Below are 26,744 nucleotides of genomic sequence, written 5' to 3' on the forward strand. Positions count from 1 at the left end.
CAAATTGAACAAGATCATAAAATTTCAATGGAGGATATTTGAGGGTGAGACCTGTGTAATCCTCGGTCCAGCAGTCATACGAGTGAATACTGCAGGTTCATCATCTGTAACAGCCTCTCCATTCAAACAAGTCAGAGACTTTAACTGCTCAAGAACTGTCACACGTGAAAATCCAGGCTTCTCAAACATATGAGGATATAACAGAGAGAAAACAATTAGATCATCTGGAGTTAATCGGACTACAGGAACCTTTTTGTTTTTCAGTGAAACTATACTGATTTATATGCAATAAAAAAGTGCAGAGCTGCAAAACAGGATTAATGTTTTACATGATGATTTGCTTTTTTATTCGGGCTTCTGTCAGGATCACTGAGCTCCCCACCAGCCTGCACCAGCTGAATGGAGCGGCAATACAAATCATCAGATATGTTCTATCAGATATAGAACTTCACTCACATATAATCTCTTAATGTGCAAGTTATTTGTGTACTTTTAGAAATATATACAATTACTAAAGATGATAATATTTATTAAACTCATAGGTAAAAATATTTCTCCCAAGTGTAATGAATGGAATTCGGCCCACGTTTGTGAATAATCTCAAAGTGGCCATCCATAACGTCATGAAGGAATTGCCTTACAATTGTAAGTTTTCGAGAGGTTATTCTTCGGGTAGAGAAATATATAATTATCAATCAGCTTGCACTGATGGTTATTGCTTTGCTCATTCATATCTATCTGAATCAGTTTAATAAATAAAAGATTAACAGCTGAATGAGCAGCACAATAAATTCCTGGACAAATTAAATGACTATTCTAAACTGACATGGTATTATTCTGCAAAAGTCCAAAGTGTTTTTCTGATTGTTTTTTCTTTGTTGAAACATTGCGCAAACTAGGTTACAGTTCATAAAGCCTTACTTACCTTGGCTAACCAGCTTGAGTTTTATTCAAGGGATGGATTAAGTTTGCATTTGCTGAATTTAGTCAGCATCTGGGCACAGGACATTAAATTGAGATTTAATGGGTCCGTAACTCTGTCTGTCCAACGCTTTGGGTCATCCTCCCGATGTGAAAGGTGCTATACAAATGTAATTTTGTTGTTGTTGTAGTTGTACTTGGTTTGCTGGCTCAATGAAGATACAGTATAAAACACACAGACTTTCTAGGACCTGCTAATGTACCCACGTAGGTATATTTAATTAAGTTTATAATCTGTGTAATTCCTGTTGATTATAAATGTCTCTCCTAATACCTTGCCATTGTTGTCAACATATTTGGATGATTCAGGTTATTGCTTCAGGTGATGAAGATACACAAGTACAGTATAAGATAGACATAAGATGATCTGTAATCAAACTTTGTGTGAAACATTGTTGTAGATTATGTTTTAGGTTCTTTAGGAGTCAGTCTGGCTCAATCAGTAGCACTTTTGAGTCAGATGGTTGTGGTTTGAAGCCCCAGATTAGACTTTGTACTCACAGTCTCGGCTGATTCTCCAATAGAGTGCTCAGAGAGTACTTTGGGTGGCTGCGGCTTCAGATGAATCAATAAACTGAGAGTTTGTCCACCTACTCAGGTGGACTTTAAAGATTCGGTAGTGCTATTCGAAAAGAAAAAAGAGTTCCTCCTGGGGTCCTGGCCAACAATCCCCCAGATAAAATTGGTCATTCACATCATAGCTGTTTGGGGGACATTGTTGTGTGCACGTTCACCTTGAACATACACAGTCACTGCATTTCACAGTAAGATCCTGTGAAACATTTTGAGACATGCTCCAGACATGAATGGCACTATATTAATGCAAGGATTATTATTATTGAAGTGAAGAATACCTTTTGCCATGGATTGTGCTTGAGATTGAGTGAAACAAGACCTGATGAATGTTTACGGAGGATTCCTATTTCTTCTTTGAGGGAAGTTAGCTGGTTCCAACTCAAATCCAAATATTTCAACTTTTCCATTCCTTTGAATCCATCCAATGACACCAAATGGTTGTGGCTGACATCCACATACTCTAGGTGTACCTGTAACATTTTAAAAGTGTGAATTCTTGAATCATAATCATGTAAAACAATAGTAAGTTGATTTTCCCAGTTTGTTAAAAAGAAGCTAGGTACAAATGACTTATATTTTCAACTCGAAGACATGATAAGGCGCTATATTAAATGCAAAGATTATTTTTTTATTTATTATATTTTGCACAGGACCTTCACTGAGATTTTTCACCAGTATCCCCCAAATTATTGATAATTGCCCATTGAGAAGATTCTGCCTTGACAACATTAGAGAGGATACAGAGAGGGTGTGCCAAGCTCAAGGTTCAAAGATCCTTCTGGTGCTTAAGGTAAGAATGTAGATTTAAACAAAGCCTGAAGCTTCCATGGGCCTCAGATATAGGTCAGTATCCTCTGAATAAGACCAAAAAAGCTGCATCCTGTGCCACCACCACAAGTTTGATTAAATGTTTAAACAATATATGTGCTAAAAATAGTCTACGCAGTGTTTACTAAGCGTCCTTCAGTTCTCACCAGATGTGAAAGATCATCGAGATGCACCAGCTCATTGAAGCTAACAGTAAGTTTCTGCAAATTTATCAGTTTGGATATGCCTTTCAACTTACTCAGACTATTTCCGTGTAAGGACAGAACCTGTAAGATGGAAACATGCAAAATGAACAACATTCAAGTTATCAACCTAAACTGTTCATTTAAAAACAACATTCAAGTTAACAACCTAAACTGTTCATTTAAAAACGGAAAGTATATGTTTGTGAAACTCTCAGCAGTTATGTTTGAGTGCTCTTAAGCACAGTAATGATTTCCATGTGGGTCAGACACTCGGGCTGACCAAAGAAAAAACTGTTTAAAACTGTTTAACCATTACAGTCCTGTTACGATTCTGGGTGGACCTGGGGAATATCATATCAAGGGTCTGATTGCTACAAGTCAGCAGTCTATCAGCAAGGTGGAGTCAAACATCCAACATCATGTTGGTCCCTCCAAAACAACCATCAGTGACACCCTTTCAACCTCCCAAAAGCACTGTTATCAACTTGGGCTTATTCAAGTAGCAATTGAAAGTTGCTTCTATTAAAAAAAATGAAGTTCCTGCAAGGTAAATAATCTAATATATATACCACAAGGCACTGTATTTGGCTGTATATACAACTGAAGGGAATTAACTCACTGTGATCTGACTCAACACAGCAGCCTTAGCAATAGAAAGCATTGTCTTCTCATCCAGGCTTATGACTTTAGGTCGTGGTTTCATAATGGGCTCCATGTTTACAATCTCTTCATCCACAGCCTTGGCATGGCGCGAGTTTAGTGCTTCCAGTTTAGCTGAGTTCCTTTGAGATGTGTTATTTTCAGAAAATGTAGAAACAAATAGCTGTGGGTTGTCCTAAATAAATTATATTTATGACAAATTGTATTCTAAAAGACAAAAGTGGTGCAGTAGTTAAAGAGGAAGATAACACGTTCACGGACTATATTCTGGAAGTATTCACTAAAGATAACAACGACAACTTGCCGTCTAGCTTTTCCCACTGTCTGAGAAAATCCTCATCATTGTGACTGAGGGCCAAGCTTAAGGTGATTCAAAAATTAACAAGCATCCAGGGCCAGTCTGCACACATGCCGGGGATCTGAAGGAAAATGGGGAGGAAATTTATGTGGCAACAGCTATTGCCATGAGTGTTAGTGAGATTTCCTTGCACTGGAGAGAAGCTAGTGTGACCCTACAAGCACAAAGAGTGTGATAAATCTGATCATCAGCCCAACATATATTTCAGGTAACATAATGGAAACTATACTATGGATGTAAAGAGCAAAACAACATGGATTTAGAAGGGGAAAACTCCCTTGCCCTTCAAAACCACCACACTTCCAGAGGCAAACAACAATGCTTCTTTTCAGCATGCTAAAGACCTCCAGTTCACTACGATCTGCAAACTGTAATTGTGTAAAAAAACATGATACATACCGGTGTTATGTATTCAAAGTTGATGACATATTCGGGCACAACAAGCTCATGGTCAAATATGAACCATTCATATTGGCGCAGACTGCAGTCACAGCCACTGTGCAGTTTTAAGGTAGAGGTGGATTCTGGCAAGTGACATTCAAATGCAGGAAGCAATACAAAACAAAAAGGTTAAGTGCTGCAGCGAGTCAATGGTGCATACTTTCTATATAATAATCCTTCATAAATAATAATCCTTGCATTTGATATAGCTCTTTTCACATCTTCTAGATGTCTCAAAGCGCGTCACAGAATATGCTGTAAAGTGAATTGACTGTATATTTGTGGGCGAAACACAGCAACCATTTGCACACAGCAGCGTCCCACAAACAGTCGTGGATTGAAGTGACAAATTTATTATTATTTTTCTTCTTGAGGGGTTATTATCAGGCGTGTGGAGTAAAGAAACTTGCCCAAGGTTTTGACCTACCGGGAATCGAACCCAGGTCTCTCGCTTGCAAGGTGAGTGCTCTAACCACTAAGCTACAGGACTTCTATGGATGCTTAATGAAATAAAAGTCTCATGTACTGCCCATGACTGTCCTCTATTCTGTGCTCAGTACCTGGAACTTAGAAATCTGTGGTTTTGCAATAGGAAAGGTCCAATGAGTCCAGCAGTTTTTTCAGTTTAAGGCTCATTAAAAAGAACACATGTAGCAAAGCTATCATACGTGTTAGGGCTTTGAAAACAATGTTGAGGACTTACTCCTCAGAGCCAGGATGCTGTTTACCTCCTTCCCAATGAGATTTCTTCTTAAATCAATCTTTTAATTTGTTATTCCCTATGAATAGTTATTATTTTGCACTTTCCTGGTCATCGAATTACTGATCCAAGATATATTTGTATTCATAGGAATAACTTACACCACAATCTTAGATACTTTTATCAGCCATACCTGGTTTCTCCATTTTCCGAGGCCTATAGACTGAATTTGTCTTAGGATAGTTTTTCTGTAAAATCATTCCAGAGTCCTGGGTCTGAACACTGTGTCCAAGGAAGACTTTGGCAATAACAATCTGACCTGAAACCAACATTAGAAACCTTTGATTCAACAGTATAAGGAAAACGTAGATAATATCATACTTTATTATAGTGGGAGTATAACAGCATATTCTGAATTGAAGCATAAGCTAGCAGCATTCTGTACATGTTAAGTTCACCCGAGAGTTCTCCTCAGCACCAGGCGAGAACTGTTTGACACGATTAATTCTGCACTCTTGCAGTTTCCCACTCAGAATTCAATAATATAATACTGGAAGGTCAAAAAGGTACAGAAACAATGCAAATATAAACAAAAACAAGAGAACAGACCGGAAGGTAAAGAACTAATAGATTAATCACTTTTACCATATTTGAACGGTACTGGATCAGTATAATTTTTACTCTGGACTTCAGCTTGTCGCTTCAGATATTCAATTCTGGGATAGTCACACAGGCTTATGCTGTTAGAAAGGGGAACTGCCTCATCGCGACCTAAAAGCTGTAGAGTAAAACATGTGGGTGTTCTGTTTGTAGAAAGAAAGCAGCATTATGTGTTTCATTTACATTCTCCACGATAAACAGTTGCTTTCACAATAATTTACAAACATGAGTATTAAAACTGGATTGAAATAACATCAGATCACTGTATTTGCTTGGTTTAGTTCCTTTTTATAATTGAGTACCTATTCAAATCTAACACCACATATTGAATCCCTAAGGTATCGCTGATGTAGGTACCTTATATGCTTCTCCACTTTTGAAGCCATCCTCAAGAATATGCAGTATTTCATTCATTCCACTGGAATGTTGTGGATCAAATACATAAAACAAGTACTCCAGTAGCTTTTTGTAATTTCTATATAAATACAAAAAAAAGTTCAACACACCATACCTAGATTTATCAGAAAAACAAAGCTGTTCTATTACACAGACATAATGGTCAAAAATCTATGATTTAACAATTATTATATCAGAGTTGGAGCTCTATTTTGATTTCATGTCAATTTCAGTATGTTGGTGAAAATAAATTGTGACTCAAAATATATTCACTTTACTTATTGATTCTTCGCCACGCCACTGGGTTTTTACAACTTACTTCAAGCTGTTCAGCTGACTAGAAATTGTGCAAATGACAAATGCTTCTTATAGTCTAAATCTGTCTGCAGACTCTTAAAATCAATCCCTTTATAATTTTTAGTAATAATTCAGCTTTGAGGGGAGCAAGTACAAATGCAACAAAACTCACCGTGACATGTTTGATGTTCCATCTTTGTTCAGAAGAGCATGAATTTTTTCCTCGTATTTTAGCCTTAAAATTCGATTGTGAACTCGGACAATGCGATTTATTTTTAGCTCAGTCACTCCAAGTGTTTTGAAATCCCAGATACAGAAACGGGATGAGATTACATCATGGCAGGAAGAGTACCTAACAGGGCAAAGAACATCATATCATTGTACATTTTTATTGGAGAATACATTTGTTAAAGTGAAATCAACAATCAATATTAATATAGATAGTAAATGTGGTGTGTTTGGATTTCCAGAAGGCATTTGACAAGGTGCCACATAAAAGGCTGTTGCATAAGGTTAGAGATCATGGAATTAAAGGTAATATATTAGTGTGGATTGAAGAGTGGCTAACAGGAAAAAAGCAGAGAGTAGGGATTAAACGGGTCCTTCTCAGATTGGCAGGATGTGACTAGTGAAGTGCCACAAGGATCAATGCTTGGGCCTCAATTATTTACAGTCTATATCAATGATTTAGATGAGGAAATAGAACTTAACATATCCAAATTCGTGGACGATACAAAGAAGAGTAAGCTGTGAGGATGACACAAGAAGAATGCAAAGGGAAATAGACAAGCTAGGTGAGTGGGCAAGAAGGTGGCAGATGGAGTATAAACGTGTGGAAGTGTGAAGTTATTCACCTAAAGTAGTAAAACTAGAAAAGCGGATTATTTTCTAGAGGGGGAGAGACTAGGTAGTATTACTGTTGAGACCAATTTGAGTGTCCTTGTTCACCAGTCACAAAAAGTTAGTATGCAGTTACACCAAGTAACTATGAAGGCTAATGCCATTTTGGCATTCATTGCAAAAGGTTTAAAGTACAAGAGTAGGGAAGTCTTGCTGAGGTTGTATAAGGCCTCAGTGAGACCACACCTAGAATATTGTGTGCAGTTTTGGTCTCCTTATTTAAGAAAGGACATACTCGCCTTAGAGGGGGTGCAGCGTAGATTCACTAGGTTGGTTCCTGGGATGAGGGGGTTGACCTATGAGGAAAGGTTGAGTAAACTAGGCCTATATTCTCTGGAATAAAGAATTAGAGGTGATCTTATAGAAACCTATAAGATTCTTAAGGGTCTTGACAGGGTAGATGCCGTGAGACTGTTTCCCCTGGTTGGAGAATCTAAAACTAGGGGTCATAGTCTCAAAATTAAGGGTCAGCCTTTTCGAAGTGAGTTGAGGAAATATTTCTTCACTCAGAGGGTAATGAATTTGTGGAATTCTCTACCCCAGAAGGCTGTGGATACTCAGTCCTTGAACATAATCAAGACTGAGGATGATAGATTTCTAAAGGATAGAGGGATTAAGGGATATGGGGATAGGGCGGGTAAATGGAATTAGGTTAGAAGATCAGCCATGATCTTATTAAATGGTGGGACAGGCTCGAGGGGCCGAATGGCCTACTCCTGCTCCTACATCTTATGGTCTTAATATCATCAACTTGCAGTGATACAGCACCTGTCATGTCTAGAATGCCTCAAAGCAACAACAAATAACATTTGTATAGCACCTTTCCCATCAGGAGGACGTCCCAGGGTTCTGGACAGTCGGGAATCCGTACTTTACAAAGATGGAATGGAAGTCCAAGCAAGATAGGTATGAAGTGGGTGGAGATGGCAGAAAACTGATGGGTGAATAAAGGTATGACAGATGTACAAAGTGACAAATGATCAGATGTCTGGCTAGATAGAGCATTTTTTTAATAATATGGATCCCTTGTGGTCTTGCGATACATTTCCAGCTTCGGGCCCAGACTGGTTGGCTTCCTGCACATACAGATCAGCCACAACTTCACTCACAAGCCCAAGCGGTGACCCAACCACACTGATGCGGGGACTGGCAGACATTTTTATTGGTGGACCCGTTATAAGGCCTAATTTTATGGATGCAAAACATTGGGTTATAATGGGGTCTCCCGGTAAAAACAAGGTTGACAATAAGTTGTGAAGACCACAATTTGTTTTTTAATCTCTCTTTGACTCTTGAAACTAAAGAATTTAATTTGATTTTTGACAGAGGATTAAAAAATACAATGATATTGTATTAAAACCCAAGCTAATTCTTTGATTACAAGGAATCTGTTAAAATATATGATGGTTTTTTGCAAGGATCAGGCATGTTATTCCTGTAATAGAACCAAATTCAATCCAATGAATTGAACTAATACATTCCTAACTCCTTCAACCAAGCTACAAGAGTCTTTAGGTGCCAAAGTGATCATGCAATTAATCCGGTTCAACCTTAATGTTATATGTTCCTAATTTGGTTACACTAGATATTTTCTATGAGCTTATAGTTTTCACTGTACCACATATCCGAGGGTGTGCCTTCTTCAAAACGAACATTCCCTACAGTTTCCAGCTCAATTAACAAGTATTGAATGCTGAAATCGTGGTTTTCCATGGTTTGTTTCACTTCCTTCTCATAACTGGTTTCATTTCTGTGAAATGGAAAGAATGAAGCGATTTCAGTTTCGCGGCAAGTTTAAGAAAAACAATAAATATTTTCTATTCCGCTCTCAAATAGTCAAGAAAATAATGCAGTGATAATGCAGTGACCTAAATTGTCTCGTATAGCACCACATCAGGTCATCAAATTATTCTCAAAGTGCAGTGGCTATCTGTAGGCAAATGTAACCGCCAATTTGTGGAAAATCGGAGTCCAGTAGCTCAGTGGTTAGAGCACTCGCCTTGCAAGCGAGAGACCTGGGTTTGATTCCCAACAGGGCGAAACTTTGGGCAAGTTTCCTTACTCCACACGCCTAATAGTAATCCCTCAAGAGAAAAACAATAATAATTTGGTCACTCAATCTACGACTGCTTGTGGGACGCTGCTGTGCGCAATTGGCTGCCACGTTTCGCCCAAAAATATACAGTCAATTCACTTTACAATATATTCTGTGAAGCGCTTTGTGACGTCTAGAAGACGTGGAAAGTGCTACATCAAATGCAAGGATTATTATTATTATTGTAATACTGTCCAATAAACAACCTTGAAGTGAATAACCAATTTTATCTGGGTGGAGGGGGGGTTATCTGCTGCAGGGGGTTGTCTCTTTTCAAATAGTTCTGAGAGATTTGAAAACATTTTCTTAATTTTCAGACTTTTTTTAAGATCACGACCTCGTATATGTTTTACATTCAAATTAAATCTTTTCATAAAGACCTCATTGCTTTAGAAGCCAAGTGTAATTTCAGAAGTACCGTAAAAGAAATAACCCAAACTATTTTACTCACTCATCAAATTTTTTGTTCCAAACTTTCAGTCTCTCTCTTAGAGCATCCAGTTTGTGGCAACATTTTTGCTCCAGGGTAGCATCATCCCAGCCATCCACAAACACACTGTTACTGTCGTGCTGCTGCTCCTTCTTTTCGTTATTCTTCAAACAATTCCCGGAGGCCATCGGAGGATTTTGGTGTTTAGTCAACTGAAGCTCAGTCAATTCACATTCCAGCTGTTATCAGGAAAATCGGCCTGTTATCTATTTATAACACGATTATGCAAAAATCCTATGCTAAATGGGCATTGGAATTTGAAATACAGAATACTGGCTTGGCATTACTTTCAATTGTGATCAGCACAGCTTGGCCTGATTCAGGATTGCCCTGACAAGATGCTAAAATATGCCTCAGTGTTCAATCGGAGCTTTGTATGCTGCTACAGGATACAGCACTGAATGCTATTGCAGAAAAAAAGCATTGTATGTTACTGAAGGACGGTAAGTTAGAGCCAACATGAACCAAATAAAAATGTATTTCCAGCAGTAAGTTTAAAAAAAACAAGCTGTTGCACTGACCAAAAAACTTAGAACTTCCAAACGAAGTGTACCGCTGATAATTGTAGTGGGCTTTTTTCTACTTATTATTCTACTCATGAAAAACAAAATTCAAGTTGTACATTTGTTTAATAGTGCTGTATTTAAAAAGGAATAAGTTTAGATTTTTCTTCCTCCAAAGAGGAAGGAAATTTACAATTTCAGGTATTAGTATCACTGAAAAATGAAACACGTAAAAGATTCTGATTATAATAATAATCCTTGCATTTGATATAGCGCTTTTCACGTCGGGAGGACGTCCCAAAGCGCTTAACAGAATAGACTGTAAAGTGAATTGACCGTATATTTGTGGGCGAACGCGGCAGCCAATTGCACACAGCAATGTCCCACAGACAGTCGCGGATTGAAAAATGACCAATTTATTATTGTTTCGTTTTTTGGAGGGATTATTATTAGGCTCTGTGTGGAGTAAGGAAACTTGCCCAAGGTTTGGCCCTGACCTGCCTGGAATTGAACTCAGGTCTCTCACTTGCAAAGCGAGTGCTCTAACCACTGAGCTATAGGACTCCACATTGTGAATCCAAAGTGAATTGACTGTATATTTGTGGGCGAAACGCAGCAGTCAGTTGCACACAGCAGTATCACACAAACAGTCGTGGATTGAGTGACTAAATTATTATTGTATTTTTCCTTGAGGGATTATTATCAGACGTGTGTAGTAAGGAAACTTGCATTTTATGTAGCATTTTAGCTCGGGTTAGATTCCTAATCAAGTTACTAGCATCTACTTACATTTGTACAGTACTTACATTTTTTATGCAGAGGCTGATAGTTTTTATTCGCTCTTCGGGTATGCGGTGTGAAACAGACTTCTGTTTCTGCAGCTTTTCCAGCACATCTGACATCAGTTGTTGGATTGTTTTCACACGCATGTTATAATACATTATTTTCTTTAACACAGTAGACTGCAGGAAAGTGGAAGAGTAGTCAACCGAATCAATCTTTTCTTCAAGTTAATACTGAAAATCTTTTCTAATATTAACATATTCACAAAGGGTAATCTTCAGGAGTTTGAAAATGCTCCTAAAATTGTTTCTCTCTCAATTAAAAATGTAAAACTATTAATGGAATTATATTATTAAATGCAGCAATAATATACTTTTGAGCTGCTATTTTCCCCCAAAACAATGATATTAACTTGTCTCAGCATGAAGAAACTTTAATTTGGCATGCTAGTAACAGAAGGACTATCAATGACAATCTCAGATAAAGGCAAACTTCCACAATCAAGCCAAGCCGTCTGTACAATCGGGTGAGAAAGACAATTTTTTTTATTGTTACTCTTAAGAAGAAAGTGTGCAGATAGCTTGTCCCTTGTTTGGACTATTCAGTGTGTGTTGAGGTCGAACAAGTAGGGAATAAATATTCTGGAACAACATTCTTCTATGTAAAACATATCGATTTTGAAATGGTGGTAAAAGGCAAATCACAAATACTCAATGAGAGTGGGACCTTCAATACACTTTATGTTTGTATGTTTTTCGTTACCTCAGCAAATTCTTTGATCTGCTTGCTGGATACATCATATGTGTCCAGCCATCGAAGCTGTGGAATATGGTAAATTACGTGCGTTGAGTAGTTACAGAGGAGGGAGATTGGGTTTGGATTATACTGAGGATCCTTCAAGCTTAGCATTTGAAGCAGAGGCAGTCTGGATAAATTAGTGAGTTCCTGGAAAAAATAAATTAAAAGAAATACATCAGTTTCCAAAGTATTGAATACAAAAGTGAGGAAGTGATGTTCAATTGATACAAGACATTGGTTAGGCTACATATGGTGTATTGCATATTACCGAAAGAATGTCAGAGCTACAGAAAGTGTATATCCACATAAATGATACCAGGAACAAGTTATGGTTATAAATATGGGCTAAAATTGTAAGTAATTGTAATTTTGTTTAACTTAAACAATTGTTAGTAATATGACACCATTAGAGGCATAGACTTCTTGAGCCTGACAGTATGAAGCAGATGAATCAGCATGATCATAAATACAGGCTTCAAGGTGATTCTAAGATTTTGTCATTTTAATTGGGGAACTTATAAACTTGATGGTTACCATTTTTTAAATGATACCTTGAAATATAAATTATGGAGGAAACTTGTTTGATGGGCCATCTTCAGCAAAACAAGAGTTCTGATTGAGAGATACGTACCTTAAAGGAGCTTATTCGGTTTCCTGAAAGATTGAGTCGTTCCAGTTGAATATTAGAGTCCAAGCAGGAACCTGAAATGAAAAGAAAGTCTGAAAAGCTTTAAGTGAAGAAAACGTACTGGACAAAATATAAAAATATTTTAAATTAATAAAGAGAGACACAAAGAACTTTTCTGCACAGAAACGGGCATCACATTATGATCGTGGCATTACAAATTGTTTGCCCTTTTTATTAATCCCAATTTCTAGCTTTCTCTACAGATCTTTTAATGTTTTGAATGCTCAGGTACTCATCCAATTCCATTTTGAACTGTTCTATTAATCCAGCTTCAGGAGTGACTATGTTAATGAACTCCAAACCCATAGCAACACTTTCAGTCAAGAAATTCTTTCCAGTCTCTTTTTATAAAAATGCGCACATTTGAATCAACAGTTTATAGCACAAAATTAAAACAAATTCTTGGACATCATGTCTTGGAAATAAATCAAGAATATTTCAATTTTGTTTTCACAGATGATAATCTGTCCTGTAGCTCAGTGGTTAGAGCACTCGTTTTGCAAGTGAGAGACCTGAGTTCAATTCCAGGCAGGTCAGGGCCAAACCTTGGGCAAGTTTCCTTACTCCACACAGAGCCTAATAATAATACCTCCAAAAAACTAACAAAACAATAATAAATTGGTCATTTTCAATCTACGACTGTTTGTGGGACATTGCTGTGCACAATTGGCTGCCGCGTTCGCCCACAAATAAACAGTCAATTCACTTTACAGTGTGTTCTGTGAAGCGCTTTGGGATGTCCTCCCGACGTGAAAAGCGCTATATCAAATGCAAGGATTATTATTATTATAGGACGGTTTTGTACCTACCAATCTTTTCAATTGAATTAGCAGCGAGATTGAGTTCTTTCAGATGTTTTAGTGTGTTTAGTCCCTGTAAGTGAAGAAATAAACTACAATTTTAAACATCTGGTTTACGATTGTGCCAATTCAAGAGACAAATAATAACCCAACAACATAAAAATAATGGTCCTGAGTTGCCTTACATTTGTAGTCTAATTTTTAAACAATTTTATCTCGAGAAAACCAGTCAACCTATTTCCTGGCTACAGGACAAAACACAGAAGTGAACCACTTTCTGAGGAAGTAACTCATCTCCACTTGTGTTCCGGTGTGTATCATCTTAGCTTAATTTGATTATCATAATAATCTTTAAATAAAGACAGTAACTTTAAGAAGAGGTCTAGGTATACAGCCCAGTTCAATATTTTTTGAAATTGTCAAAAAGTGTTATTTTCATTATATGCAGTCTGAATACTTTAAAAGTAGGTAAATGAAGAAATTGCTCCAGGGATTTCTTTTAAGCTATTGACTGTGGTTTGGAGTTGAACAATGAGATGAAAATGCTACATAGATTTATATCAGAACAATTAATTGTGCAATATGCCACTTTGATTTCAAAATTAATATCTCACTGTCAGTATGTTAACAATGATGTACTTACCTTGATGGCTTTAATGTTATTATTGTTCAACCAAAGAATTTCCAACTTCTCTAGGCTTTCTAGATTTTTGATCTCATTGATATGATTGTAATATAAGTAAAGCCTTCGGAGATTAGTACAACACTCTAATCCCTCAATCTCCTGGAAGAAGAATACGAATGGTCACTTTTTAAGCAGTCATTTTCTTTTACCACCAGTTCAATAGGATTGGTCCTTACACTAATACTGCAGAATGTATACTTTGGAACTCAGAAGTGGTCTTTCCGATATTTTAGCTCTGTAAAATCTGCCTGAAAGAATTCTGTTTGTATTGTGTACAGGCATCTTCTGTAAAAATAGGATTTTGAACACTTTTAATGTATAGGCGCTCACAACTCAATGTTACAGCTAGCTAATTTCTAATATTTGACTCAATTTTACTAAAACATGCTTTTCTGTGGATGGTCAAATACTATAGAAAGGACAGGTAATCTGGCCATTGAAAAAAGAAAAACAAATGCTTCATTTTTTTAGACCAATTTGAAGGTCAAATCCTAGATCTATATAGGTAATCTCTGTCTATTACTTTTGTGATCAAGGGGAGCAGCCAATTTTCGTCAAAAGTCATTTGAAATGAATGACCAATTGATCTGTGGGATTGTTGGCTAAGACATTCTGAGAAATTATATTTTCTTTTTGAATAGTTCTCAGAATCTTTAACATCCACCTGAGTAGAGATGGAGTAACATCATATTTAAAAGTTAATAGGTCTAACAATGTCCCTTGGTGTTCCTCAGTATTACACTGGAGTATCCGACTAAACTATGTGCTCAAGTCCCAACTCGGACTTGAACATTAGTTAAAGGAGGCCATCATTGAGAAGTGAATGTGCACAGATTATGGGATCATACGTGCAAATATGAGAATATGACAGATGATCTATTGATATCAACTAAAACAAATTATCAGCGTGCAAAGCAAATTGTTTTCAGTAGCAGGGCTTCTTAATTTATATAAGAATCTTACATTTCTTTAAATATTTATTATAATGAAAGTAAATATGTGACTGATACATTTTACGACATGTGTTTGTAATATTGGCTTTAAACACTTGCAGAACCTCGTCTTACCTGCTGGTGTCAATGTTGTGTTATCACAGACTGTTCTCAGCAGAGCCACCAATAACAATAATAAATAGGTAACAGACAGAACCAGTTTTACTCTAATATTGGTGCCGTTTGGTTTGCATTCGCGTAAGCTTTTTTGCTATTAGTTTGTGTAAGCAAATATCACGGGAGTCCAATACAATTTAATCATTTAGCATCCCCTTTACATCCGTGTGGATTTCTGCACCAAGCAAACACTGAACCAGGTTAAGATGTTAAGAAATTGAAAGAATGCTAAATTGTGAAAACAACCTATGGTTCTGTAATTACCATCTGACAAATGTTTGTAATAATATTTAGCGGCAAATGTACAAAATATTTTGAAGTTACAGGATTGAACTCATCAGAATTAGAGTTGTAAACGATTCAAATCACAGCATTTGACAGTATTCTAGAACATGTGACAGGAGTTTCTGAAACTCACAGAATTCCTTCTTAAATTGCCTGCAAACTAAACTCACCGTTAATTGGGATTCAATAATCCAAAGTTCAATAAGGAAAGGACATGCTTCCAAACCTTCAATCCGTTTAATATCCTGCTTCACTAATGTCAGAATGACCAGATTTGGAAAATACAACAGTCCCACCATTTGAGAATATCCTGAGAAAAACATCTCCAGTTTGGTGACTTTTGATCCTTCCAAAGCAATCTTCTCATATGGCAATCCATTGCATATGCACTAACAAACAGAAAAACATAAGTGAAATACATTCATTCCAATTCAACAGATTTTTTTAAAATTGAGACACCAAATTGATTCTATCACTTTTATAATATTTTACTATAATTAAGGTGCTGGTGGAAGTGAAGCATTAATTTGTTTACCTCATTTATAATAGTGTATAGAAGTCGTACACAACACGTAAACTTGTTTCTAATTTGCTAGTAGTAATGTATACTATTTATTCTAATTGTGAACTCAAAACATGTGATGAGGGGACTAAGGAAATTGAATGTTAGGACAGCTGTACTTAACCCAACTTCAATATGACTAAATGTTACCCATGAACTGTGAGGTGATTTATTTTGGACAATTAGTTGAGTCATAAAAATTTAATTTGCGACAATTAGGTCACTTTTGCATTATTTGTAAACTAAATTCCTCGGGTTAAAAACTATTTCTTGTCTGTGAATATTGAAAACTGTTTGATAGTGAGAATGATAAAACAGCTCTTTGTAAGTCACAAAAGCTGCCAAAGTCCAGTGAGCAAGCTTTTGGGATCTCACAAATTAAGCATTTGTAATAATAATAATTCTTGCATTTGATATAGCACCCTATCACGCCATTGAGACATCTCAAACTGCTTCACAGAATATACTGTAAGGTGTCATGCCTGTGCATTTTGTGGGCGAAGAAAACAATACTGAAATCCAGATTAATGCAACAAATCCGGTTATGAAGTTGCATGGAAAATGCTCAGTTGGCGTACATTAGTTTATTACTAATGCTGATGTATTCAGCAGTCAGTGTGCATTCACATTACCCCATTCACAGGATGATTCAGCTAGTACTGCAATCTTCCAGACGCAAAGAATGTTATATCATTATTCTAAATGTGCAAGAAGAAAATTGCATAACAAAATTGGAAGAAATCATTAAAAGTTTGAAAACAACAGAATATTCTTCTTTTTAACACAAGGGGAATTGCTCACCAACTCTCTGAAAATGTCTTCTGTTCCTTCTTGACCTTGTTTTTCCTTTTCCTTTTCAGTCATTCTCAAAATTATACAATATTACCCATTTAGAATGTATGGAATGAAAATTAACCACTGAGGGAAAAAAGGCAAACAGTAAATCAAAAGGACAATCTATCATGAGTGTCATGTACTGTATAATTATTCCAAAAACGTACAATTACAGATACTGGATGGATAATCAGTGGTACTGGTATCTCTCTGGCAACTTCCAACAGACCCATTCTTCACAATGAGGCCTCGGAGTCTCAGTAACTGAGCCTAGTTGTGTCCTTAGCCAACATAAATGCTCCTGCAAAGACCCTGTCTGATATTTTACCTTCCTAAACTGTGGACTCTGAAACTTAATGAAGAATCCTCACCACTGCTCCAGGTGAGATTAAGTAATTAAGCACAGGCCAAGGTTCAACATTGGCTTTTTCTCTGGTATGGGCTAGGTCATCAACAAACCAGTAAGTGCAGTGAGTCACGAGGAGAACTGGGACGAGGTTGTTCTGTTCATTATATGGAAAATGCAGGCAGCTTTCCTGCTCCAGCAACGGCTTCCACTGCCTGCTATTTAGTTTCTGCTACCCCTGACCTGTGACACTCTGGTCAGATAATTCATTGAACCTAATAATTATAATTAATGTGTAGTGCCGGCAGCTTCTATGGTTGTCGAGAGACAGACACTGTGACCCTGATTATCCGTCTTCCCCATCAGCTGCCACAATTGGGATACTGCTTTCAGCATCTGCTCACCCCTTCTACACTGCACTTCAGTATCGTCCTTGAACTACAATTTGATATACTGTATTACCACCAAATAATTTAAGTGTTGAAACCAATGCACCACAAAAGTAAACGAGAATCTGTATTCAGTTCAAACACCTACCTATTCTTCAAAGTTGTTGCAGACGACATTCCTTGCTTTAATGTACAAGGAACACATTGAGAACTGAGGATCCTGAAATGATGAAATGATCACTCCGTGATAAAACAGAATCTTTGTGTAACAAGTATAGCATTACAGTAGAGAGATTGTTTTAACTGGGATATTTGAAACATGTAACTTATCATGAAATCAATGTGCTATTTTCACATATGTAGCCTCTAATATCCATCAATTTCAATTATTCTCCAGGAAGTAAATTGGCTCCATTGTGGCACATTATGGACATGAATGCCTATGTTTGTCCATGTACAATAAAGAAAATGGAAGTGTGTGTGTTGGGGGGGGGTGGAGAACATAACAGCAGATGCCTAGCCTACACGTTCCAGGATTGGAAGGCTATGTTGAAAAGCAAAATTGTGGACATTATCCTAAATGTAACATGAAATGTAGTTGGTGTTAAATTTCTGAAGTCAAATTAAATTCATATTTATGGTACATAAATGAATGCAGACAGAACCCCAAAACTATGCTGTTAAAATCACGTGCATACACGGGGGGAGAGGGAAATGGAGAGCTGGGGCTCAGGTTGAGTATAAACATTGGTGTTGACCAGTTGGACCGAATAGCCTGTTTCTCGGCTGTAATGGTCTATGCAATTCTTATATTCTATACTACTGTACTGGCATTTTGAACAATATGGTTCGATTTCCTTCTGGTTGTCTTTTACGGCATGTCTTATTCAGAAACGTAATGCGTGTGGTTTCTTACCAGGGAGCTAAAGCAATGCTGCTACTGATGATCATCTGTGAAGGAGATCAATAATATCATGACAGTAACTTGGCCTCTGAACGTTTAGGCCGTTCCAAGAGGAAACAAAGACGGGTTTTGGCCGCTGACTTGAAGTGTATACAATTTTTGAGTCTTGCCAATTATACCTCCATCGTTTCGGTTTGATATTCTGCCTGTCGAGCCCGGTCGGCTATTTTATGAGATGATGGGAGATCTTTAATCTCATCTTCCTGCCAAAATTTCCATTTCCCTCAGTATCCTGACTTCTCCCACTGGCTGTACCTGTTCACTTCCCTGTGAATAGCGCAACTGATTCTGCATTTCTGATCTGGTGGGACATGAAGTGTAGGTTGGGTGGTGGGGGGGAGGGGGGGAGGGGGAGGGAGGGAGAGGGGGTGCAGAGTGGGGTGGGGGGGCAGAAGGGGGATTGGAGGGGAGGGGGGGGGTCTGAGAGGAGGGCAGAAGGGGGAAAAAGGGGTGGGGAGGCAGAGGGGCAGAGGAGGGGGAGTGCAAGGGGGTGGGGGGGGGGTTGTGCAGAGCGGGGGTGTGGGGGTGAGAGGGAAGTGGGGGAGAGCGGGGGGGGGGGTGGGGGGCCTGATGGCTTTAAACTTCGGGCAATTTGTGTGTGGGACGCGCGCGGAGATCAACCTGAGGGTGGGGGGGGGGGAGTGGGGGAGGGGGGGGGGGGAGTGGGGAGGGGGAGATGTGTGCGTGTGAAGGAAAAGGTCGAGCTATGACCGTGTGTGTGTGTGTGTGTGAGTGAGTGAGTGTGTGTAGCCGACGGCTGGTCTCCCCCCCCCCACCCCCAGCCCCCGGGGGGGAGGGGGGCTCTGGGCTCAGCCCGACAGTCAGTTGGTCACTAATTGTGTCAGTTTGTGTGTGTGTGTGTGTGTGACTGACCTGCGGTGTGAGGGCCTGAGCCCGGGCCCCGAGCCGTGGTCTCGGGGTCTCGGGGTCTCTCTCTCTCTCTCTCTCTCCCACTTGTTGCGCGTCTCTGTTGTCAAGCAGCCATTTTGGTATCCACAGTGGGCGGGGTCACAGGTCACGTGTGACCCGTCAGCGCTGTTACCTCTGCCGTCACCCCTCCCCCCCACTCCCCCCAACCTCCCCCCACACCTCCACCCCTCCCCCCCACTCCCCCCCACCTCCCCCACACCTCCACCTCCCCCCACACCCCCTCCCACCCCACCCCTCCCCCCCACCTCCTCCCCCCACTCCCCCCTCCCCCCACCCACCTCCACCCCTCCCCCCCCACCCACACCACCTCCACCCCTCCCCCCCCACCCCCACACTCCCCCTCTCCCCCCCCACACCACCACCTCCCACCCTCCCCCCCACCCCCACACCTCCCCCCCCCACCTCCTCCAACTCCCCCTCCCCCTCCTCCACCTCAGACTCAGTCTCCATCACCATCATTGTCTGTGGGTGATGGTCCAGGCAGCCTGGCATATCATCATCATCCTCATCATCATCACCATCATCATCCTCATCATCATCATCATCATCATCATCTTCATCATCATCATCATCCTCATCATCATCTTCATCCTCATCACCATCATCATCCTCATCATCATCATCTTCATCACCATCCTCATCACCATCATCATCATCCTCATCATCATCCTCATCACCATCCTCCTCATCATCATCATACAACAACATCATAATAAAAATCATAATAATAACAATAATAACAACAATAATAATGTAACAGTGACAACAGCATTAATAATAATAACAACAATAATAACAATAATAATAACAATAATAACAATAATAATAACAATAATAATAATCTAACAATAATAATAACAACAATAATGATAATAACAGTAATAATAATAATCTAACAATAATAACTAATAATAATCTAACAATAATAATAATAATCTAACAATAATAACTAATAATAATCTAACAATAATAATAATAACAATAATAACAATAATAATAATCCTTGACACGACATGTCGAGCAACTGCCAGGATAGTGGAAGGCGAACTATACAATACAAAACAAAATGACATTGGTATAGTGCCCTTCACATGGGGAGCACGTCCCAAGGCGCTGGATGGACTTGATGGACCTGGGGGGGGGGGGGGGGGGGGGGGGGGGAAACAGAAAAAGGCAAAATATGCTGCAAACCTTGCATCAAGGACAAGCTATGCAGTTTCAGCAGTTACCCCAAAGCACACCCTGTGGTCCCCAAGACTTGGCTCTGCGCCTAATACTCTCCGGAATTAGATAAGCGGGATCCATCCCTCCAGCGAGAGTGCACGTTCCATTCCAACAATCTGGAATTTCCACGTGTAGGTGGGATGCGTGAAACTCTCAGTGTGGTTTGGATCCTCTTAAGCACAATGGTGTGTCAGATACCCATCTGACCAAAAAAAAATATTCTCCGTCACCTCTCGCCAAACAAATTTACTACAATTGTTACCCTCCAACCAATTGCTCTGTTTGGATAGTTTTTGGTAAAGGGTAATTGAAAGCATCCTGTTAACATTTTTTGTGTGATAACACAAAAGAATGAATTGACCAGTCATTGCAGTTGTCTGCAATGTATTAAACATGAATCAAATCTAAATTGCAGACAGCAGACAATAAAATGGAAGGGGAAGGCCATTATGGAGAAATCCATTGTTTTGGGCAATCTGCCGTGTTTATTATGGCCAACAATGCACCATATAGAATTGGTCATTCACATCATGGTTGTCTGTGCGCTGTGCACAAATTGGCCGCCACGGTTGCCTGCAAACACACAGTGACTAGACAAGAACAAATTCATGTGAAAAATGTGAAAATGTTACAGTTAACTGTATCAAATCCAAGAATTATTTATTATAACTAGTGCTGCCACCTATTTGAGCTGTGCTGACATTTCTAAAATAAACTGGACACCTTTCTCATTCTCATTCTCATTCTTTCCCACACTTCTATGTCTTATGAATGTGCTGTGCAGGAAACAGTTAATTATTATTATTCAAACATTTGCCCTGCCAAACAAATTTCTGGAAATGTTTAATACCCACAGAGTTACTGCAGCTTGCCAAACATCGGTTATTTACTCCATCAAGATAACGTATAAATTACTCATTCTTCAAGGTGGCATTTTGAATGTCAAAACATCTACACACAAACAGTCGATTTATGTTCATTCGAGGGAGGATGTCTGTTGCAATTATCACATTCATAATATTTTTGGACAACTTTAAACCCTAATTCTTAGAAATATATTTAAAAAGCACCCCAACGTGTTGCTGATTCCTTTTTGGCAAAATAATCCAGTAACTTTCCAAAAGTAATATTTTCATCCGACCTGTTGTAACTGGCTCCCACGTCTGTTTCAACCCTGAAAGTTTCCAGAAATCCTGACAAGACCAATTCAGCGTTGTTTTTGTTTGAACAGAACAGTTCCTAGAGTTACCTCCAGGGGCCATTGTTCCAAATCCACAGCCGCGCTGCCCAATTAGTGTACGTCATTTGACGTTTAGTTTTATGGTGTTTCCATCACATCTGAAAGTACAAAACTGATGAAGTTTTCCTATGGATAAAGGGATTAAGGGATATGGGGTTGAGGCGGGTAGGTGGAGTTAGAATAGGTCAGCCATGATCTTACTGAATGGCGGGGCACAGGCTCGAGGGGCCGGATGGCCTACTCCCGCTCCTAATTCTTATGTTCTTAAACCACAAAATTGAACTGCGCACAATTGCGTTTCGCCTACAAAATGTACAGTCAGTTCGCTTTACATGTTCTGTTTTGAGCACTTTGAGACGTCTCGAAGATATGCTCCACCAAATGATTGGATTATTGTTATGAAGATTCAGTGAATTTTCAACGTGCAGAAGAATGTAAGCTCAATTCAGAGTAGTTAATTGTGCAGCAAGCAATGCATGTTTACTTTTCCAAAATTCTCTCTTCGTCCTCTGAAGACAACGACAGCACCAGCAACCTTCTGCTGGCTTATCCAACAAGGTAACATTCGTTATGTGTGAGCTACTCCTCTCAGTTTTATTTGGGGGAAATTTGCTAGAGCGGGCTAGCTAATGTGTTTGCCGACATAACACTTCACTTCTCATCGTTTTCACTTTGTAAAGCACTTTTTTGAGATGTTTGTTTTGCTTGAAAGGGGCGACACCAATGTAAATGTTGTTGTACAGTATTGTTGTATTGCACCATTGTATAGCACCGTTAAGACCACAGACATTGGATGAACTCAATTCAGTGAATCTGGATCAAGCTTAACTTTTAAGTAATGGACAGTTTGGGGAAATGCAAGACTTGAAATTCTCCACCGTCCTCAGCTTTACCCCCCCACCTCACCCCCGTCCCGGCCCCTCCCCACAGCTTGGCGCTGGATAGATCTAAATCGTTGTTTGTGTGTACAAAAGAATTTTGTTAAAAAAAAACTTTATTCCGTGCGTTCACCTACAAAAATACGCGGTCACCGCACTTGACAGTAAATCGTGCGAAGCGCCGCGAGACGTCCCCCTCCCCGGCCTAGAAAGGTGGCGCATCGTCATCGCCTCCCACCTACGGGCGGGCTGGCGCGCGCGAGTTTTTTTTTGCGTTTTTTTTTTGCACGACGCAAGGAAAAGCCACCGGGCGCTCCAGTCGTGTTCTGGAACGAACGGTTTTTTTGTCCAAGTAGGGCTGAGGTTGAGCAGTGATGAGAGGAACCACTCCCCGTCAGCCCTCTCATCTCTGAATTGGTGCTGTTCGCCCTCCCACAGACTGACGTCAGTCTGCAAACACTGAACCAACACACGAGCCATTTTCCATTCACATGCGTTGGAAGTCTTCATCCAGAGGAGCCAGAGCATCGGGAGCCAGTGCACCGGGAGCCAGAGCACCAAGAGCCAGAGCACCGGGAGCCAGAGCATCAGGAGCCAGAGCACCAAGAGCCAGAGCACCAAGAGCCTGAGCACCAAGAGCCAGAGCACCTGGAGCCAGAGCATCAGGAGCCAGAGCACCGGGAGACAGAGCATCGGGAGCCAGAGCACCAGGAGCCAGTGCATCAGGAGCCAGAGCACCGGGAGCCTGAGCATCAGGAGCCAAAGCACCAAGAGCCTGAGCACCGGGAGACAGAGCACCGGGAGCCAGAGCACCGGGAACCAGAGCACCAAGAGCCAGAGCACCAGGAGCCAGTGCATCAGGAGCCAGAGCACCGGGAGCCTGAGCATCAGGAGCCAAAGCACCAAGAGCCTGAGCACCGGGAGCCAGAGCATCAGGAGCCAGAGCACCGGGAGCCAGAGCACCAAGAGCCAGAGCACCGGGAGCCAGAGCATCGGGAGACAGAGCACCGGGAGACAGAGCACCGGGAGACAGAGCACCGGGAGCCAGAGCATTGCGCACAGAGAGACACACACACACTGCACTACACACCCACTTAAGTTCTTTTGCACAGTCACTCAGTACCTTTCTGCTATAAACGCAGCCCCACAACTCTCAACCCGGTCCCGCGATGGCGAGCAATCCTTTCGGGCAGCCGCTCGCGGAGGGAGAGTCGGGCGGACGAGATGGGCAGCGCAGCGCTGCCCAGAGCCGGAGCCACAGCCACAGCCAGAGCCAGAGCCACAGCCACAGCCACAGCCACAGCCAGAGCCAGAGCCAGACACGGGCACAGGCACAGGCACAGGCGGCCGGGGCTGGAGGAGGAGGAGGAGGAGATGGAGATGGAGATGGAGATGCAGCAGCCGGGAGCTGGCGGGGTGGGGACCAGCCGCTGGTACCAGACTCCAGGGGACCGCCTGTTACCAAGGCAACTGCATCCGCAGGTAAAAGAGGGGGTGGGATGGTGGTGGGGGAGAGATGGAGAGACGCGCACCCTATTGCACCCCTATTGCACCCTAATGCACCCTAATGCACCCTATTGCATCCCTATTGCACCCCTATTGCACCCTATTGCACCCCTATTGCACCCTATTGCACCCCTATTGCACCCTATTGCACCCTATTGCGCCCTATTGCACCCCTATTGCACCCTATTGCACCCTATTGCACCCTATTGCACCCTATTACACCCCTATTGCACCCTATTGCACACCGCAGAGATGCTCCAGATTTTGCTCAACTGCAACTGGGGAGGAAGGGGGGAAAAAACCACACAAGCTTTTCCGAGAGCATTTTTATTTAAGCACAATTCAGGACTCCGGGAGGGTTCCTGGTTTCTCTTTTTTTTTATTTGGGGGTTGGGGGAGTGGGAAACAAAAAGGCTTTTTTTTTTCGTGTGGATGAATTGTGCTACGAATTATCAGTGCTTTTCTCCACCGCCCTCACAAAAGTCACTTCATCGGTTTAGTGGTCTTGACTACATTTGATCAGCTTTTTTTTTTTGGGGGGGGGGGTTCCCCCCCACACCACCACCCCCCCCAAATAAAAGAAAATATTATAACTTTTCCTTTGGATGCTTCAACTCATGTGGGACACAGATGTAAGGTTTTTATTGTGGGGAATGTGCCTGTTTTTTTTGTGTGTGTTTTTCCCCTGTGCACTGTGCCTTTGCATTCAGGGAATTCTTGAGTGTTAGAGAATGTTAGTCTGGGCTGATGTTGATTTAAAACCTGTTCCAATTCAGCGGTTAAGTTGGAGAAGCTGACAAGCTGTGAGTAAGTTGGGACTTTTTGTAGCATTACATTGACAGCTTAGAAGTTATTCTAATTCTTTGATTTTTTTCTTAAAAGAAAAAGCGAACGATATTCCGTGAGTTGTATAAATAAGCTTTTTTTTTTGGTGTTGTGTGTTTTTTTTTAAATGTTGTGACATTTGACATCTTGGTTCTGCGGAATCAGGGAGGAAAAGTACAATGTAATCTATTCATAAGACTAAAGTCGAACGCGTATTGATGGCAAGTCTTTTGTAATGTCAAAACAGTTGGAAAAATATGGATGAATATCTTATACTATTTACAAGTGCCAAACAAGGCCAGCCCACAGATGTGGCTGGAATTGAAATGTTTAAATAAGCATTCCTTTTGCAAAATGCCGTTTCCTGTTTCTCATTTTTTTTAAATTCTGGTGACAAAAACAAGTTGAGTTTGGCAGTAAATGTTTATCCCGCAGCAGTCAAAGCTAAGAGGATTTTTCCACGGGAGACAAATCCAAGTAAAATTGACTCCTGTGTAGAATGCTTCAGGTGCGTTATCATCATGCCTCCGATCATCAATGTAACCAAATTTTCTATCAGAATAGTTTTTTTTTACAAAAAAGTAATAGAAGAGAAAGCCAGAGGAAAAACAAAACTTTGCTTGATTGTATGATTTAATCTGGAATTGAAGTAGTACTTTGGACAAGTCATTTTGATGATTAGTTTATTCTACAGTTCCTCATATGGTCTTTTATTGCAGATCACTTTCTTATTTTCATGGTAAAATAGTCTCATCATAAATACTGTACTCCTGGATTTTCAGTGTATGCTGAAACAGATGTGAAAGGTTATGATTATATGATTTGAATACAAAAGTAGACAATTGCTAAAACGTTTCCATTGAACCGTTTTGCATGAAAGTCTTTTTTAATAGTCCTTTGAGATACAATATTGATTTTAACAGAGTGGGTTGCTATAGTGGATGTTAATAATCCCTCCAAAACCAAAAACAATAATAAATTGGTCATTTTCAATCTATGACTGTTTGTGAGACATTGCTGTGCGCAATTGGCTGCTGCGTTTGCCCACAAATATACAGTCAATTCACTTTATAGTGTGTTCTGTGAAGCGCTTTGGGACGTCCTCCCGACGTGAAAAGCGCTATATCAAATGCAAGGATTATTATTATTATTAACCATATTGTCCACCTGCATCACATGTGAATGGTTGTGCAGCATTTCACAAATGGTGTTGGGGGTCTGGGGGGGGGGGAGATCAATTGAGGAAACACCTTGAAACCCATTCTAGCAAAGAGGTAATTGAATCACCTTTCTGGTTGGGATACTGCAAAATGCCATGGTACCAAGTGAACTGGGTTGCCCTGGGATTAGTTTGACAATTTGTCATTTACTGTAAGCTTCTGTGCTGATTTTATGCAATGGATTACTGCTGTGGGCCTCTCTGAGGAAGCCATTGGTAGTAATAGCAAATCTTTTTATGTAAGTAGGACCCAGTTCCAGAACCAAAAGTAAGTGAGAGACCTGAGGTCAATTCACGCCCCCCTTTTCCCACCTGAAACCTTCCTCTTCAACCGTGCTCACGGCCACCTCCACACACACACCCCCACCCCCCTTCCCTCCAGCTGAGACGCTACCCTGCGTGGAGGGCGTTATATGAGTGCAAGTTGTTGTTGTGTGGATACAACAGGTCCTGTAACTCAGTCACCTCGCAAGCGAGAGATCTGGGTTTAATTCCCAACTGTGTGCAATTGACTGCCGCGTTTCACCCACAAATATACAGTCAATTCACTTTACAATATATTCTGTGATGCGCTTTGAGATGTCTAGAAGGCAGTGTGGGTATACTTGA

General features: G+C 40.3%; 1 protein-coding gene across 1 annotated transcript in view; it reads right to left on the reverse strand.

The window, feature by feature from the left end:
• The window catches only part of lrrc9 (leucine rich repeat containing 9), a 44,043-nt gene extending 25,766 nt beyond the window's left edge, over window positions 1–18,277 (reverse strand). The window contains exons 1-20 of the mRNA XM_007903826.2: window positions 18,266–18,277; window positions 17,498–17,569; window positions 16,582–16,698; window positions 15,389–15,607; window positions 13,783–13,923; window positions 13,149–13,212; window positions 12,283–12,353; window positions 11,616–11,798; window positions 10,877–11,032; window positions 9,529–9,746; window positions 8,601–8,732; window positions 6,255–6,434; window positions 5,747–5,864; window positions 5,375–5,507; window positions 4,923–5,048; window positions 3,988–4,112; window positions 3,190–3,405; window positions 2,532–2,651; window positions 1,836–2,027; window positions 52–177 (exon numbers count right to left, since the gene is read on the reverse strand). Coding sequence (XP_007902017.1) covers window positions 52–177; window positions 1,836–2,027; window positions 2,532–2,651; window positions 3,190–3,405; window positions 3,988–4,112; window positions 4,923–5,048; window positions 5,375–5,507; window positions 5,747–5,864; window positions 6,255–6,434; window positions 8,601–8,732; window positions 9,529–9,746; window positions 10,877–11,032; window positions 11,616–11,798; window positions 12,283–12,353; window positions 13,149–13,212; window positions 13,783–13,923; window positions 15,389–15,607; window positions 16,582–16,644 — 2,583 coding nt within the window. The 5' untranslated portion in view covers window positions 16,645–16,698; window positions 17,498–17,569; window positions 18,266–18,277. The remainder of the gene's footprint in view (window positions 1–51; window positions 178–1,835; window positions 2,028–2,531; window positions 2,652–3,189; window positions 3,406–3,987; window positions 4,113–4,922; window positions 5,049–5,374; window positions 5,508–5,746; window positions 5,865–6,254; window positions 6,435–8,600; window positions 8,733–9,528; window positions 9,747–10,876; window positions 11,033–11,615; window positions 11,799–12,282; window positions 12,354–13,148; window positions 13,213–13,782; window positions 13,924–15,388; window positions 15,608–16,581; window positions 16,699–17,497; window positions 17,570–18,265) is intronic.
• Window positions 18,278–26,744: the final 8,467 nt, after the last annotated feature.

The sequence above is a fragment of the Callorhinchus milii genome, unplaced genomic scaffold, assembly GCF_018977255.1.
Source record: "Callorhinchus milii isolate IMCB2004 unplaced genomic scaffold, IMCB_Cmil_1.0 Scaffold9, whole genome shotgun sequence".
NCBI lineage: Eukaryota > Metazoa > Chordata > Chondrichthyes > Chimaeriformes > Callorhinchidae > Callorhinchus > Callorhinchus milii.